The sequence below is a fragment of the Poromitra crassiceps genome, assembly GCF_964638095.1.
Source record: "Poromitra crassiceps genome assembly, chromosome: 4".
NCBI lineage: Eukaryota > Metazoa > Chordata > Actinopteri > Beryciformes > Melamphaidae > Poromitra > Poromitra crassiceps.
The window spans coordinates 16918030-16936898 of NC_139626.1; the positions used below are offsets into that span (position 1 = coordinate 16918030).

The 18869-nt window shown below is 40.9% G+C and overlaps 1 protein-coding gene across 1 annotated transcript in view; it reads left to right on the forward strand.

Annotated features, from left to right (window-relative positions):
• Positions 1-629: 629 nt before the first annotated feature.
• The window catches only part of LOC310775634 (FERM and PDZ domain-containing protein 2-like), a gene marked incomplete at both ends in the record, with an annotated part of 20865 nt that continues 2625 nt past the window's right edge, over positions 630-18869 (forward strand). Inside the window, 13 exons of the mRNA XM_083635790.1 lie at positions 630-750; positions 1439-1602; positions 2188-2253; positions 2341-2520; positions 3319-3394; positions 3484-3562; positions 4277-4433; positions 6790-6861; positions 13167-13341; positions 15713-15848; positions 15940-16078; positions 16532-16684; positions 17462-17647. Of these exons, the coding sequence (XP_083491916.1) occupies positions 630-750; positions 1439-1602; positions 2188-2253; positions 2341-2520; positions 3319-3394; positions 3484-3562; positions 4277-4433; positions 6790-6861; positions 13167-13341; positions 15713-15848; positions 15940-16078; positions 16532-16684; positions 17462-17647 (1704 nt within the window). The remainder of the gene's footprint in view (positions 751-1438; positions 1603-2187; positions 2254-2340; positions 2521-3318; positions 3395-3483; positions 3563-4276; positions 4434-6789; positions 6862-13166; positions 13342-15712; positions 15849-15939; positions 16079-16531; positions 16685-17461; positions 17648-18869) is intronic.

An 18869-nucleotide genomic window follows, 5' to 3' on the forward strand; every position in this document is an offset into this window, starting at 1 on the left:
ATTGGGCCTTAATACGTGTGTTACTACCTTTCCTTTCAGAGGGGAAGACTCCAGTCACATGACTTAGTCATCCATGGTACTAATCTCCATTCCATCTCCTCTCTCCGCCGCTGTAGTCTCCACCATGCCCACGGGCCTCATTGATCCTCCTGATCCAAGCACCGGTTGCTCTGGTACCCATCGGTGCCGAAAACGCCATTCGCAGGACACCCAGTGACGCATTGGCGTCGGAACCCCCGCCAAAATCTCAGCATGAGATCATGCATGCAGCTCGCGCATATGCATCGAAATAAACACCAATATGATATAATTCATGTATAGATTCTACTTTAGCTTGCAGTTAGCTTCAGTTAGCTTCAGCTTACATGCATGATATTGGTCAGCCTGACTGCGAGCTACCTGCCGATGTCAGGGGAGAAACAAGATGGCGGAGAAAACTAAACTACATTTCTGCCTCTGTGATCCAGTGATTGAGTCACTCAGTCAGTGATTAAGCACATCTTGTGTGTGTGTGTGTGTGTGTGTGTGTGTGTGTGTGTGTGTGTGTGTGTGTGTGTGTGTGTGTGTGTGTGTCTGTGTGTGTGTGTGTGTGTGTGTGTGTATGTGTGTGCGTGTGCGTGTGTAACAGGATGGGTACGTTTGTGACCCTGGCAGAGGTGCTGGAGGCCCGGGGTTCACCACTGGAGGAGGAGGAGGTCTGGTGTCTGCTGCTCGCCACCACTGAGGCCTTACTGGACATCTCCAGCAAAGGTAACAACCACACTGACACCGTCTCTTCCCTGTTCATATACCAGATATAGAGCTCAACAGTCACGTGACACTTCGGTACCGGAAGAGTATTTCCTTTCCACAGCATCTCGCCCAATATCAATCATATGCTGACCATTCTGGCCTGAAACTCACTCACTACTCAGAGTTCGGGGAGGGGGGGTTTCCACCAATGAAGGAACTGACTGGCTCAAAACTGGGCTTAGCAGTTAAGAAACAACTGAACTGTACCAACAACCAAAGTAACAAGTAACAGGGCAACTGACACTTCTGACATCAAACAGCTCACTTTGTAGTTCAGAAACCAAATTGTTCCAGCAATCATAGAATATAGCCTAGGAATCACTTAACCTTCTGGCTCAAAACAGATTGCTCAAAAGTTAAAAGGGAAGAAAATAGCTAACAATCACGAGGGAAATTAAATTATTTATACAGTATTATTAAAATTAAATGGCTTCCGATCTTTTCATTTTGTTTGCTGCGGGCCTGCGGGCCTTTTGGGAGCCCATCGTTTGCCCCACTGTTCTCTAGTGAAGAATTCAACAAAATATATTTGCTCTCCTATCCATGGCAGCTTTCTACATGCTGAGCCAAAATAGCACAAGGGGAAGTTACATGAGATGCTGTACTGGTAGACGTCTCAGCGATGTTGATTGTGGTGTGTGTTCAGGTGCAGGGAACATGTGCAGCGTGCTGAGCCCGGGCTCGGTGCTGCTGTCAGCCACTGGGAGTCTGGCCTTCAAGAGCTGTGCCCGACACCAAGACGTGGCATCCTTCACGGCCCCCGAGGTCCAGCAGCACCATGCCGCGTCCACCAGGGCGGCAGCAGAAAAGGTTGGAAACATATGACCAGAGGACCGGTGAAAATGGTCATACACTGCACAGTAGCTATGAAAGACTTCTGTAAAACAACATTTGTATAAAGCAATGCATGTTACCTACAATCAGTTTGAATGTTGGGCTTGCAATCGTGTAAATCCTTGATTTACATGAGAGTAATACCAAGGGCTGTGCTGTGATTTGTGCTCATTGCTTTCGTTATTTTCCAGCACAAATTTCATGCCATTTTTTTAAAGATGGAGAGAGGCATGAGAGTCCCTTGATGGAAGCTACTAGTTCTGTGAAAATTTAGCTCTCACTTATTTCAGCTGCTAACTTTTTAGATCAGTGACTGCTTCGTTGAGGAATGTTTTAAATGCATTTGGGGGGAAGGGGGGGGGGGGGGGTTCTTTACAAAATCAGGAAAATTACCAATTGTGAAATGTTCCTAGTTCCGTGCAAATAGAGCTCAAGATGTCACTTATTTTCAAGTGTTTGATATCTCATTTTGGAACAAACTAGTCACTATCACTATTCACTAAGAACCTTAATCAACAGTAGAGGCATGTATATTATATATTTCTGCCTGCTGTCCACCAGATGGTTGTGTACTCCCTGGGGATGACGCTGTACTGGTGTGTTGATTACCAGCTACCTCAAGACCAGGTACTTTTATTCCCTGTCCTTTCTCTCATGTTCAAATGACTCAGTCGTGTGTTTGTGTCAGTGTGTGTGTCTCTGTCTTTCCTCTAGCCGGTGCAGCTGAGCGGGGAGCTGGACAGCTTGTTGTTGAGCATGTGTGAGGACATGGTGATGCGGAGGACCGACCTGCTCACCGTGCTGGAGAACTGCCAGCTTCACCACAAGGCCGCCATGCTGCCCCCTGCTGGGCGGCTGGTCAGGCAGCTGGTGGAAGATGTCTTCAGAGACTCGGTGAGGCGACAGGGACGCATGCAGTGGCTTGGTGGAATTTGGGAACTGAACTGGGTTCAGCTTGGCTTGGTTTGGCTCGGGTTGGTTAGGTTAGGTTAGTTTGGGGTAGGTTTGGTTAGGTTAGCTTGGGGTAGGTTTAGTTAGCTTAGCTTGGGGTAGGTTTGGTTAGGTTAGCTTTTTTTCTTTCCGCCATTTTCTCCCCAATTGTACTTGGCCAATTTCCCTCCCTGCTGCCCCGGTCGCTGCTCCACCCTCTGCCAATCTGGGGAGAGCCGTTGACTAGCACTATGCTTCCTCCGACACATGCGCAGTTGCCAGCCGCTTCTTTTCACCTGACAGCAATTTGAAAATGCCTGTGCCAGTTTTCCCCTCATCAAAATCTTGCCTAACCTTGGAGCATTATTCCACCCTCCTTCCCCACGAGGTAGCATGAGATGGCTGGTACCATTCGATGCCTTAGGTCTTCGTTTCATATTTGATCTCAGTATCTTCACTCTACCTTTAAAAATGAGCTCCAGCCTCTAAAAGACAGCAATGTCTCTCCACTCTACCTTTAAAAATGAGCCTGCTACAGCCGCTAAAAGACAGCAATGTCACGCCATGAGTAGTAGAAGAGGACTTCAACTGGGGGAGGGGGCAGAAAATACAACTGAGGGGGCACAGCTCCCACTAGCCCCACCCTCCCATATGTATGTTTGTACTGTATCTGTTTGTCTGTTTGTCTGTGTGTCTAACACTATAACTTTTGATATCCAGACGTCCTGCTTGTTTACTTGAGCTCCTGTTATCTCTTTGCAGGTTGACCATGTGTCCATGGCTGAAAACGGATCCAAACTCACAGACCGCAGTCAGATGATCAGGGACAGATTACACAGTAAGAAACCAAAGTTTTGAAACAGACGCTAAATGTCAACCCATCATTTTGTCATATAGAAGTAAGAACCAAATAAAAACATTTTCCAGGAGGCTCTTCAACCGGGGCACTGAGGAGGAAGTTCTCCAGAACTTTCTCAGGAGCGTCTTATCCATCTGAGCCCACCGGGTAAGAAGAAACAGATCACATACCTGATAACAGTTGTTTCTGTGAAGCACTTTCTCCCTGGACCGGACCATAAACCATGCAAAGAAATATAAAGCGAGCAGGGAAGACAAAAAAAAAGCTTATGAAAACTTACCCCAAAGCTGCTACTGTATCTATTTGCTTATTTGTGATGTGAATCTAGGTATGTACAATATGTGAGAAACCAAACGATTCAACCAGGAGCCCTGAAAGACCATGACAAATTTAAAGGGCGAGTTACCCCAAAATTCAACATACATATTTTCACTCTTACCTGTATTTAGTTTTGATATGAGCCCACACACATTGAACAGGATCGTAGCTGGGAGCATTTTAAAACAAATCTAAAGGAGTTCCTGAAGAGTAACTACCAATGTTCCCATGGGTGTATGGGTTATGACATATACAATGTTTATATCCTTTGTGTTTGATTGTTTGTGTTGCTCTTTGATTGATTGACTGACTGATTGATTTGATGATTTGATGATATCCTTGTTTATGTTTACTGTATATTTTACTGTACTTTGATTTTAAAAGGTGCTTTTAATAACATCTAGGGACACTCATTGCAAATTAGCCTAGGCTATAAATGCTTTGATACATGTCATCAGACGTTGGTAAATGTTATGTGTATATGTCCCTATCCAAATAAATGAAATGGGAAAAGAAAAAAATGAAAAAGTGATTTCCCGGCAGGATTCCCGGGCCGGGCGTCCGGCAGAGGGAGAGCTACAGCAGCTGGCAGCAGATTCCTCATAGTCCCTGCAGCCCATACATGGACCGTCGCCATGCCAACCCACCATCCATCACACACTTCGAGTCCACCATGAGCCTGAATGACAGGAGACTTAAGGTGACACGGAATATTGTTTCCTATGTTTGCTGTACCATGCCCAGTAATAGAAGATTAAATATCCTATAACCAGAATGCCAAGTCTCTATGAGTGAGTGAGTGAGTGAGTGAGTGAGCGAGCGAGCGAGCAGAAATTGTGTTCGGCCACAGCTATGCCACTTTACGTGAGATCACGGCAAATCGTAAAGAGCACACCTGCGGGTGACCTCTGTCAGTCTGACAGCCCAGCTTTGCCTTTATTAAGATACTAGCAATGTACACAGCGTTGCCCGGGTTGAATAGGCACAAAGCAATACAATTGCGCCTTTTGCTTGGTTGGAAATAATCCTGGGGTCCAGGTGGTTTCCAGGACTTCCCAGGTGGTTCAGGAAAGTCCAACCTGACCATGATCTTCCCCGGATGCCGGATAATAAGTCAAAACCATGCAAATGTTCATCCCAATCTGCCCTGGGGTGTGAGTGTGAGGTAGTTTTCAGGTAGTTTCCAGGACTTTACAGGTGGTTCCAGGACTTGATGACTTGTTCATGACCTTCCCCGGATCAGAACCTACCACCATGCACATTTTCAGCCCAATCGGCCCTGGGGTGTGGGCGTACATAAAAGATATACAGACACGCACAGACACAATTTCACTTTATTATAAAGTATTTTACACAAGTAGCCATACCAATATTCAATGTACAGATAAGAACAGATCACCAGTGGAAATAGGGTACTTTGAAACAGGTAACACCTGTAATCAACCCAATTGGAGTACCTCATCAATTGTTCACTCTTCCATGTGTCAGTCGCAATATATCAGATGCCACTGATCCAATTTGGATAAAACTTGATGAAATTATGCATCTCATCGTTCCAAAATGGCGCTTACTGTGAACTGTTGCAGGACATAACTTACTGTTAACTGTTGCAGGACATAACTTACTGTGAACTGTTGCAGGACATAACTTACTGTTAACTGTTGCAGGACATAACTTACTGTGAACTGTTGCAGGACATAACTTACTGTGAACTGTTGCAGGACATAACTTACTGTGAAATGTTGCAGGACACAACTTACTGTGAACTGTGGCAGGACATAACTTACTGTTAACTGTTGCAGGACATAACTTACTGTGAACTGTTGCAGGACATAACTTACTGTGAACTGTGGCAGGACATAACTTACTGTGAACTGTTGCAGGACATAACTTACTGTGAACTGTTGCAGGACATAACTTACTGTGAACTGTTGCAGGACATAACTTACTGTGAACTGTTGCAGGACATAACTTATTATGTGAACTGTTGCAGGACATAACTTACTGTGAACTGTTGCAGGACATAACTTACTGTGAACTGTTGCAGGACATGACTTACTGTGAACTGTTGCAGGACATAACTTACTATGTGAACTGTTGCAGGACATAACTTACTGTGAACTGTTGCAGGACATAACTTACTGTGAACTGTTGCAGGACATGACTTACTGTGAACTGTTGCAGGACATAACTTACTGTGAACTGTTGCAGGACATAACTTACTGTGAAATGTTGCAGGACATAACTTACTATGTGAACTGTTGCAGGACATAACTTACTGTGAACTGTTGCAGGACATGACTTACTGTGAACTGTTGCAGGACATAACTTACTGTGAACTGTTGCAGGACATAACTTACTGTGAACTGTTGCAGGACATAACTTACTATGTGAACTGTTGCAGGACATATTACTGTGAACTGTTGCAGGACATAACTTACTGTGAACTGTTGCAGGACATAACTTACTGTGAAATGTTTCAGGACATAACTTACTATGTGAACTGTTGCAGGACATAACTTACTGTGAAATGTTGCAGGACATAACTTACTGTGAACTGTTGCAGGACATAACTTACTGTGAAATGTTGCAGGACATAACTTACTGTGAACTGTTGCAGGACATAACTTACTGTGAAATGTTGCAGGACATAACTTACTATGTGAACTGTTGCAGGACATAACTTACTGTGAACTGTTGCAGGACATAACTTACTGTGAACTGTTGCAGGACATAACTTACTGTGAAATGTTGCAGGACATAACTTACTATGTGAACTGTTGCAGGACATAACTTACTGTGAAATGTTGCAGGACATAACTTACTGTGAACTGTTGCAGGACATAACTTACTGTGAAATGTTGCAGGACATAACTTACTGTGAACTGTTGCAGGACATAACTTACTGTGAAATGTTGCAGGACATAACTTACTGTGAACTGTTGCAGGACATGACTTACTGTGAACTGTTGCAGGACATAACTTACTGTGAAATGTTGCAGGACATAACTTACTGTGAACTGTTGCAGGACATAACTTACTGTGAACTGTTGCAGGACATGGGACCTGAGTTTGTCAGAATGCGAGATGAGCCACTGATTGTCTTAGAGCTGCCTGGATCCATTGTGGTGAGTTGTAGAAAAAAGCAATGGAACCCACTTTCACTGAGTGTTTGGAGAGGTATCAAACCCTCTCCCTGAGTGTTTTCACTGAGTGTTTAGAGAGGTATCAAACCCTCTCCCTGAGTGTTTTCACTGAGTGTTTAGAGAGGTATCAAACCCTCTTCCTGAGTGTTTTCACTGAGTGTTTGGAGAGGTATCAAACCCTCTTCCTGAGTGTTTTCACTGAGTGTTTAGAGAGGTATCAAACCCTCTCCCTGAGTGTTTTCACTGAGTGTTTAGAGAGGTATCAAACCCTCTCCCTGAGTGTTTTCACTGAGTGTTTGGAGAGGTATCAAACCCTCTTCCTGAGTGTTTTCACTGAGTGTTTGGAGAGGTATCAAACCCTCTCCCTGAGTGTTTGAAGAGGTATCAAACCCTCTCACTGAGTGTTTGGAGAGGTATCAAACCCTCTCACTGAGTGTTTGGAGAGGTATAAAAAACCCTCTTCCTGAGTGTTTTCACTGAGTGTTTGGAGAGGTATCAAACCCTCTCCCTGATTGTTTGGAGAGGTATCAAACCCTCTCCCTGATTGTTTGGAGAGGTATCAAACCCTCTTCCTGAGTGTTTTCACTGAGTGTTTGGAGAGGTATCAAACATTCTCACTGAGTGTTTGGAGAGGTATCAAACCCTCTCCCTGAGTGTTTGGAGAGGTATTGAACCCTCTCACTTAGTGTTTGGAGAGGTATAGAACCCTCTCACTGAGTGTTTGGAGAGGGAGGTATCAAACTCTCTCCCTGATTGTTTGGAGAGGTATCAAACATTCTCACTGAGTGTTTGGAGAGGTATCAAACCCTCTCCCTGAGTGTTTGGAGAGGTATTGAACCCTCTCACTGAGTGTTTGGAGAGGTATTGAACCCTCTCACTGAGTGTTTGGAGAGGGAGGTATCAAACCCTCTCCCTGATTGTTTGGAGAGGTATCAAACATTCTCACTGAGTGTTTGGAGAGGTATTGAACCCTCTCACTGAGTGTTTGAAGAGGTGTCCATAGTTACAAGAGACACACCACCATGATCAATAAAACGGAAGATTGCAAGATTAATGCCTCCCTCACTGCCTTCCAAAACCTATTAAAATTATAGTTTACCCCGTTTTACACCACAACTTGAACACCCTTCCACTGCACACACCCATACGGAAGAGGCATATATACACATATATGGACATACATCCGACACAAGGTCCACATATATGTCACCATACATGTACATGTATGCACTTTGCATACAAACCCACCTGAGATATATGTATATATATGTGAGGATCATATATGTGATCCAAATATAAATTGACATATATGATCATATAGGCAATTAACATATATGAGTACTCCCATACATGTGATCATATATGCTCATGTAAGTAATGGACATATAGGATTATTCTAGCATATGTTTAGATATATGTACATATAAGCAATTAACATATAACAATATTTCTACATATTTCCGCATATATGCAAATACAAGCAACACACATATATGTTATTCTCTTGCATATCAATATATGTGTGCATATGAGCATTAAACATATATGATTATTATTACGTATGTCAACATATATGCTCATATAATCAATTAACATATGCGGATGTTCGCATACATGTAATCATATATGTTTGTGTAAGCATTGAACATATAGGGTTAAACTTACATATGTCTACACATATGTGCATATCAGCAATTAACATATAAGAATTTACTTACATATGTAAGCATGTATGCTCATAAGCAATTAACATATATGAGTATTCTCATACATGTGATCATATATGTTAATGCAAGTAATGGACATACAGGGTTATTCTTGCATATGTTTAGATATATGTACATATAAGCAATTAACATATAATAATATTTCTACATATTTCCGCATATATGCAAATGCAAGCAACACACATATATGTTATTCTCTTGCATATCAAAATATGTGTGCATATGAGCATTAAACATATATGATTATTATTACGTATGTCAACATATATGCTCATATAATCAATTCACATATGCGGATGTCCGCATACATGTAATCATATATGTTTGTGTAAGCATTGAACATATAGGGTTAAACTTACATATGTCTACATATATGTGCATATCAGCAATTACCATATAAGAATTTACTTACATATGTAAGCATGTATGCTCATATAAGCAATTAACATATATGAGTACTCCCATACATGTGATCATATATGCTCATGTAAGTAATGGACATATAGGGGTATTCTTGCATATGTTTAGATATATGTACATATAAGCAATTAACATATAATAATATTTCTACATATTTCCGCATATATGCAAATACAAGCAACACACATATATGTTATTCTCTTGCATATCAAAATATGTGTGCATATAAGCATTACACATATATGATTATTATTACCTATGTCAACATATATGCTCATATAATCAATTAACATATGCGGATGTTCGCATACATGTAATCATATATGTTTGTGTAAGCATTGAACATATAGGGTTAAACTTACATATGTCTACACATATGTGCATATCAGCAATTAACATATAAGAATGTACTTACATATGTAAGCATGTATGCTCATATAAGCAATTAACATATATGAGTATTCTCATACATGTGATCATATATGTGCATGCAAGTAATGGGCATACAGGGTTATTCTTGCATATGTTTAGATATATGTACATATAAGCAATTAACATATACGAATATTTCTACATATTTCCGCATATATGCAAATACAAGCAACACACATATATGTTATTCTCTTGCATATCAAAATATGTGTGCATATAAGCATTAAACTATATGATTATTATTACGTATGTCAACATATATGCTCATATAATCAATTAACATATGCGGATGTTCGCATACATGTAATCATATATGTTTGTGTAAGCATTAAACATATAGGGTTAAACTTACATATGTCTACATATATGTGCATATCAGCAATTACCATATAAGAATTTACTTACATATGTAAGTATGTATGCTCATATAAGCAATTAACATATATGAGTATTGTCATACATGTGATCATATATGTTCATGCAAGTAATGGACATACAGGGTTATTCTATTATGTTTAGATATATGTACATATAACCAATTAACATATAAGAATGTTTCTACATATTTCTGCGTATATGCAAATACAAGCAACACACATATATGTTATTCTCTTGCATATCAAAATATGTGTGCATTTAAGCATTAAACATATATGATTATTATTACGTATGTCAACATATATGCTCATATAATCAATTAACATATGCCGATGTTTGCATACATGTAATCATATATGTTTGTGTAAGCATTAAACATATATGGTTAAACTTACATATGTCTACACATATGTGCATATCAGCAATTAACATATAAGAATTTACTTACATATGTAAGCATGTATGCTCATATAAGCAATTAACATATGAGTATTCTCATACAAGTGATCATATATGTCCATGCAAGTAATGGACATACAGGGTTATTCTTGCATATGTTTATATATATGTACATATAAGCAATTAACATATAAGAATATTTCTACATATTTCCGCATATATGCAAATACAAGCAACACACATATCTGTTATTCTCTTGCATATCAAAATATGTGTGCATATAAGCATTAAACATATATGATCATTATTACGTATGTCAACATATATGCTCATATAATCAATTAACATATGCAGATGTTCGCATACATGTAATCATATATGTTTGTGTAAGCATTGAACATATAGGGTTAAACTTACATATGTCTACATATATGTACATATCAGCAATTAACATATAAGAATTTACTTACATATGCAAGCATGTTTGCTCATATAAGCAATTAACATATGAGTATTCTCATACATGTGATCATATATGTTCATACAAGTAATGGACATACAGGGTTATTCTCGCATATGTTTAGATATATGTACATATAAGCAATTAACATATAAGAATATTTCTACATATTTCCGCATATATGCAAATACAAGCAACACACATATATGTTATTCTCTTCCATATCAAAATATGTGTTCGTATAAGCATTAAACATATATGATTACTATTATGTATGTCAACATATATGCTCATATAATCAGTTAACATATGCGGATATTCTCATACATGTAATCATATATGTTTGTGTACGCATTGAACATATAGGGTTAAACTTACATATGTCTACATATATCTGTATATCAGCAATTAACCTAGAAGACTTTACTTACATATGTCAGCAGGTATGCTCATATAAGCAATTAACATATATGAGTATTCTCATACATGTGATCATCTATGTTCATGTAAGTAATCCAGGGTGCAGCAGAGAGACTGGTTGGAGGGGGCGTGAACATTTCTCCAGAATTTGCATGGAAGTCCCATGATGCATTTGGGGCAGAGATTAGGGATCTAATATGGTTAATAACTCCACAGGATTTAATTTATGAAGCTTTTAAATTATATATTTGGAATCAGCTTTACGATGAGCTTCTAAATCATATATAATATATAATGTTTACACTAAAACCATAATATAGACTATGGGGCATTTTAATGACTCCACTGTCAAAAAACCCTTATTTTTAAATCTCATGCACACTGGACAAACCTTGAAAATATCCAGTAGTGCTGGAAGTCTTGCACAAAACTAACCATTTTTATGGTGGGTTTCACTTCTGAGATGTTGTTCAATCAAAAATAATTTGGAAAATTATATTTCTTTTAATTAAGAGATATGTGTTTTGATTCCATACATGTTCATATATTGTGATATATATGCACATATATCCTGGATATATAGGTGGATATATGTCGAATAGAGATAAATACATACAGTTATACACAGGTAATAGTCATATATGTTCATATAAAATAAAACATATATGTATGTATAGTTATTATTCATATATAGTTTTATATGTATTAACCATATATGCCCGTATAGTGTCAATGCATACAAATGTACATATAATGAATTGCCATATGTGTCCATATACAATCTATACATGTATGCACATATATAATTATATAGGACAAACATATATGGACCATATATGAAACGTTCCAATTCCATACATGTTCATATATTGTGATATATATGCACATATATGCACGCATATCCTGGATATATAGGTGGATATATGTCGAATACAGGTAAATACATACAGTTATACACAGGTAATAGTCATATATGTTCATATAAAATAAAACATATATGTATGTATAGTTATTATTCATATATAGTTTTATATGTATTAAGCATATATGTCCGTATAGTGTCAATGCATACAAATGTACATATAATTAATTACCATATGTGTCCATATACAATCTATACATGTATGCACATATATAATTATATAGGACTAACATATATGGACCATATATGAAACGTTCCAATTCCATACATGTTCATATATTGTGATACATATGCACATATATGCACATATATCCTGGATATATATGTGGATATATGTCGAATACTTATATGAACATATACTACATGTATGTTTACTACATATATGTGTATATATGCCTCTTCCGTATGGGCAAATAAGCCAATTTAAGACATTTTCTTTGTTTTGTCTGGGAAGATTAGGCGATAACATTACAGTCATTAATTTGTTGTCTCTTCTAAAATGCTGTCGCATCTCATAACAAGTAGTAGTCAACCCCCCCCTCCCCAAATGTACTTGGCCAATTCTCCTGCTGTGCAGATTGTTGCTCCACCCCCTCTGCCGATCCGGGGAGAGTTGTATCCTAGCACATGCTTCCTCCGATACATGTGCAGTCGCCAGATGCTTATTTTCACCTGACAGCGAGGGGTTTCACCAGCAGGACAAAGGAGGATCAGGCTATTTCCCCAGTTCCCCTCTGCCCGAACAGACGCCCCGACCGACCAGAGGAGGCACTAGTCCAGCGACCAGGACTCATACCCTTAACCCATTGATACCTGATGCAGCATTTGCGTGTACTGTATATCCCTCGTTTGTGTGTGTATCCCTTTAGGACCGCGAACCGCGTGACGCGGTTCACAGTCTTAAAGGGATACACACACAAATGCTGCATCAGGTATCAATGGGTTAATCCGAATTTCCAATCGCACATAAGGCCAATTGTGCCTGGAAGGACACCCGATCAAGCCGGCGGGAACACGGGGGCTCGAACCTGCAACTCTCGTGTTGGAAGGCAGGGTATCTGCATTAGCCATAATTAGCTATTCTGTAATTCTGTATCCAAAGTGGCAACATTGTTTCTCCCCCTTGCAGTCAAAGAAAGTGAAGTCTCCCACCACCCAGAGGGAGTTGAGTGTGGTGATGCCAAACGGCCAGAGCATCCTGGTCAAGTGTGAGGTGAAGTCCAGAGGAGGAGACGTGTTCGACATGATCGTGGCTCACTCCAACTTGGTGGAACATTTCTACTTTGGCCTTGCTTACATTGACGGTATAATGGAGCAGAAAGGGTTAAGGAATGTCCAATGAGAGAGGGAGAGATCTGTGAATAAGTGGATGAGTAACAGCATGAATGTCTGACTCTTGGAGCTTGTTATTGTTAAGTGTGGACTGATCGATTGATTGACTGACTGACTGGCTGTGTGTATTTATGTCTGATCTGTCTGTCTGTCTGTCTGTCTGTCTGTCTGTCTGTCTGTCTGTATGTCTGTCTGTCTCTCTGTCTGCCTGTCTGTCTGTCTGTCTGTCTGTCTGTCTGTCTGTCTGTCTGTCTCCCTGTCTGTCTGTCTTCCTGCCTGTCTGTCTGTCTGTCTGTCTGTCTGTCCAATTGACTGACTATTGACTGCTATGGGCCCCAGAGAAAGCAAGTCAATCAAGTCCGTAAACTCATCATTCTCAACTTAACACATTCACTGCCAGCCGTTTTTCAAAACTGTAGTTAGGTTCTGCCAGAGGGTTTTTTTGAGGATTCTGGCTCATCTTTCAAGAGCCGAGGATTCGTTTCTGTTAGGATTTTGTGAACACACAATATCTCAAAAGAACTAATAGAATGTGTGCTTTCTCTGTCTAAAAGAGTTAGTTTGTAGAGTTAGTAGTTATGTAAGCATTAGCAGTTGAATACAGCATGGTTTCAGCGTCTCTGTAAATTTATTCTGAGATAAACGGCTTTTTGTGAAATTCGATAGAACAGTCACTTTAACCATTCATTTTTGGCATCAGTAAGACGTCAGACATCTAAACAATAGTTTTGAACAGTAATTTCCTCCATAACAGCAGGAAACCCCCCTCTGCTTCCAACTCCTCCCTCCGTGGGCGTTCTCCTCCGCCCTCCTTGGCTCTGCAGCGGGTCTGTGACAAACGAGTTGCTGCTGTGCCTGTCTGCCTGTCTGCCTGGCGGCCGCTGGGCAAGTCTGGATGGATGGGCTCGCTCGTTTCTTGGGTTTCTGAGAGCTTTGATGAAGCTTTTGCGATTCTGGTCTTATTTATGCTGCGTGTTTCAAAGTGTGTTCCACCCGTAATCTATTATGCAAATTTGCAAAACCCCACCGCCAGCTCCCAAGCGCGAAAGCGTTTTCGCCAATCCATTTTCATGAGAATGGCTTCCTCACAGTGCTTTTTGCTTGCCTTCCTCTAGAATGGAGAGCACTGTCGCCACTTAGTGGGTCGGTGGAATGGGTTGTACACGTTCGGTCGCTCCAATATTTTTATAGGAGACGTGGGGGGCATTGATCCACGTAGCACTGACGTCTCAACTCGTCATTGGCAGTGAACCGTTGGAATTTTTTTGACGAGTCAACTCGCCATTGGCAGTGAACGTGTTAAATGGTCACTTTGCTGATTTTCAACCAGCTTTGTATCATTGCAGAATCAGTCGTATTTGAACAATGTTAAACTTACCTGCATCTTACCTGGATCGAGAGCTCATGTGGTATTCATGACATGTTAAGTGGAAATCTTCTGAACGCTTCGAGTGGCGTGTCTTGTGACATTTTCAGAAAATGGCGGACACGGATGGACGTGGATGGAAAGCAAATATATTGTCATTTTAGCTGTATAGAGCTTTTCATAGTCTTTTTTATAATATGACTGAGGAACATCTCATCTTTGCCTTTGCATATGCCTTTGCATTTCCTGTATAAGGTGCTGCTGGCTAGCTAGTGTTAGCTCAATTGTTAGCCTCGGTGGCTTCTAGTCAACTGTGCATGTTCACAACGTAACCACTTGAATGCCATGTCGTGTACACAACTTCCCGTCTCGTAAACACGAGTTCACCACTTTCATTTGAAGGCAGCAATTGTTCATTTGCATATACAGTATATGACGAATCAGCATGACATCATGACACCCGGATATGCCACCCGGAACCGCAGCTGTTAACTAGTATGTTTTGTGCCAAACAAACGTTAATATCTCAAAAACTATACATCACATCACTTATATTTTTGACATTCTGAGTGAGATCAGAAGTAGCTCAAGGCTCTGATGTATATCATATATGTATGTTAAGGTTGTGTGAGCAGTTTTTAAAATGAAGTGAATGAAAATGAAGTGACAGCACAGCCTGCTAGCGTGAGACACTCAAGGCTGGCTCCATACGGTCCCATTATAAGCTGCCATTTGTTTATCAACACTGATCTACCGATTGTGTCATGATACAAATCTGGTTTAAAATCAGCAAAGTGACCAATCAGATTTGTCCATTTGTGATTTGTGATTGATCAGTTTGAAGCTAAATGAACCAAACACAAAAATGCAAAGTCAACTTTTCTCTGCTGAGACCAGTGTGATTGCCTGTGGTGACGTTTAGAAAGTCAACACTGTCTGCTTGAACTCTTGTCTCACTATTTCTCTTCTCTGCTCAGATAATGAGTTTTTCTTCCTGGAAAATGACACCAAGATTTGCAAAGTTGCTCCCGACAGCTGGAAGAAAGTGCCTACAACCAGCTTTGTCCTTTTCTTCCGGATCAAATTCTTTGTCAATGACATTTCTCTGCTTTTGTAAGTGTTACACTTTTCTTTCATTATGGAGAACGATAACCTAAACCTCTGTGACAGAATGCATCCTCCTGTGTGTGCTGTGTTCCGTCAGGCACAAACTGAGCCGGCACCAGTACTACCTCCAGCTGAGGAGGGACCTGCTGGAGGACAGGCTGTGCTGCCATGAGGAGACCGCTCTGTACCTGGGCGCTCTGGCCCTGCAGGCCGAGTATGGAGACTGCATGCCTGAGGTACTGTGAACACCAGGCGGGGACAACGTATGGTTACAGACATTGTCCCACTTTTTACTAGATTTGTGCTTCTGAAAGATGGCGATTCTACTGTAGAAACAAACGGGCAGCATTTCCTGATGCAATTAAGCCTGTTTTATCTCTGCTTTGAACGTTACCTGTTGAAAATCATGCTTTAGCTGCTTGCTTCAGGTCGACTGAGCTTGGGTCTCTGTGGCTCTTTTGCTGCTCACTTTGTAGCATGTTGCTTTGCTTGTGCTTGGAGAGATTTGATGTTGTGTTCACAGCGGTGTCACATTCCTGTCCTTTCCTGCAAATTCAAAGTAATGTGCACATCTCCACACCTCAAAAATAGATTGCGCTTCCATCCCAACTATTATCATACTATTATACTACAACGATTTGCATCAATCAAATTGTATTAGTGAAATGTGTGTGCTCTGTTGTGTGCAGGTGTATGGTAGGAGCTACTATCGCCCTGAGCAGTACGTCTCCAAGAGCGTGATGGAGAAACGTGCCTTGCCTTGCATTCAACAGGAGCTGCTGCGGCTGCACAGCAACAACGCCCACATGCTCACTGACGAAGCCGAGTTTGAGTTTCTCAAGGTGACAACATAGTAATATAAATATTTGATATGAAATGTTCAGTGCCAGGCAGAATCATTGAGTGAAGAGAACAACATTGATCAGTGAAGAGGACAACATTGACATCATCAGTGATGTCACAATGCCTCCTTGTGTGTGTGCCCCCTTATGACATCACTAATGATGTCATCAGTGGGTGTGGGTGTGTGGGTGCCCCCTTATGACATCACTTCAGCTCGTCTAAGCGGGGTGTCACAATGCCTCCTTGTGTGTGTGTGTCCCCTTATGACATCACTTCCAGTTGAGTGACATCACTTCTGGAACACAAAATTGAAACAATGCCCACATTGCCAAATGTATATATAGATACTAGATATATATATATAAAAGAAGATAACTGCACTTATGGCTGTTTATTAATGCTAAAGTTACCAATCGTTGCTTCGGGACCCGCCATAACTGTTTTGCCAGCGGTCTCCCTGATTGGCTGGTTACATTGTAAACTATGAGGCAGGTCCCTGATTGGCCCGTGCACTTTGTACTTTCTAGAAGTCTCTGGGGGCGGGCTGGAGGTCCGCTGAAATGAGGCAGAGTTTACTCGCCTATTGTCAGATCAACTGTATCAATGAGAGGAAACAAGGAGGGTAAACCACTCACCTTGGATAGTGTAGCCCTGTATTCACCACTACACCACTGGTGATCAGTATGGTTTTACCATAATGACTCATATATCAAGATGACATCAAACAGAGTCAGCATTCTTTGGCCCATGAATATTATATTACTGTATTCCTGTAGGTTTGTCAGCAGCTGCCAGAGTACGGCGTGCTGTTCTACCGGGTGATGCGTGAGAAGAAGCCTGTAGAGGGAGCCATCATCCTCGGGGTTTGTGCCAAAGGAGTCATCGTCTACGAGGTTCAAGATGGCTGCCGCTCCACCGGTCAGACTTTCTACTGGAGGGAGACGGCGACCATCTCCTCTAATGTGAGTGGAGGACTTGCAGTCTCTTTTTTATTCTGTTAATAATATAGAGTCAAACAACAATGACAAGAGGCAACCCTTTAAATTACAGGCCAATTGTTACACAGTAATGACTGGAGGTCAGAGATGGGGACTTGGACCTGGGTTGCACTTAAGTCGCACACACAGACTGACTTGAGACTTGACTTGAGACTCATCCTCGAAAGACTTGAGACTTGGCTCGGACTCGGACAATCTTCATTAATTAATTAATTAATTAATTAGTTTTACTATTTGGGGAAACTGCGCCCCCACCTAAATGCTAGACTCCCCTGTTTGTATACGCTCCGATATCAGCCTGATTTCACGGTTTCTACTTGTACTCTCTACTTTGCTAACCTTTCTGCAGGGGGGGGAAGATAGCGCCTTTCTGCAGTGTTATAACTGGCTCGCTGGGAAGGGGGGAGGGTAGCTACAAATATCCCGAAATGTTGTTATCTCAACTTGTTTCAGCGAGAGAAGTAGCTCATTGCACCACTAATCAAGCTAGTGAGTGAAACACGTTTCACTTCTTAACCGTACTTCACAATAAAAGCATGATGATAGTTTGTCCGTGGAAAACTTTTAATTGGCGGGAGCTGTACAGGAAATTGACTTAAAAGTTCCAGGCAACTTGACACTGTCAAGCCACCGGGACGCAGACACCAAAAATGCTTAATGCAGGAACAGGCCTTCAGAGGGCGATGTGGGAATGACAGAGCTGCTATTCTCCCTATTAGAAATCACTGTACCATCAAAATCATGAAGCAGCTCAGCTGTTATATTTGGGTAAAGAAGTTACTTATGGCCTGTCATTTAAAGGGATATTTCACAGCACAGGTTATTTTCTTAAAATCTCACATATTGCAGTTCTCACATAAGCAGCCTCTCACGCATGTACTGAGAGACAGCATGATGACACTGATCATAATTTTAATCATAAAATTGCCCACCAGCCAGATGAATAGATGTGCACTGGGCTGGCTTAAAGGATGGCTTTACCGGTAATCAACCCACTTTGTATATCATTAATAATGTCGGTAATGTAAGCACATGCACAGTGTTTACCTTCTCTCTGTGTGTTTTCTTCATGGAGATCTCCCATTTCCTCCTCTGCCAAAGCGCTCCGTTGTGATGCGTTTTATGTCACAACGGAGGTGTGGAAGTTCTGCTGGAGAGGCAGAATCTGCTCCGAGGGCGGCTGTTA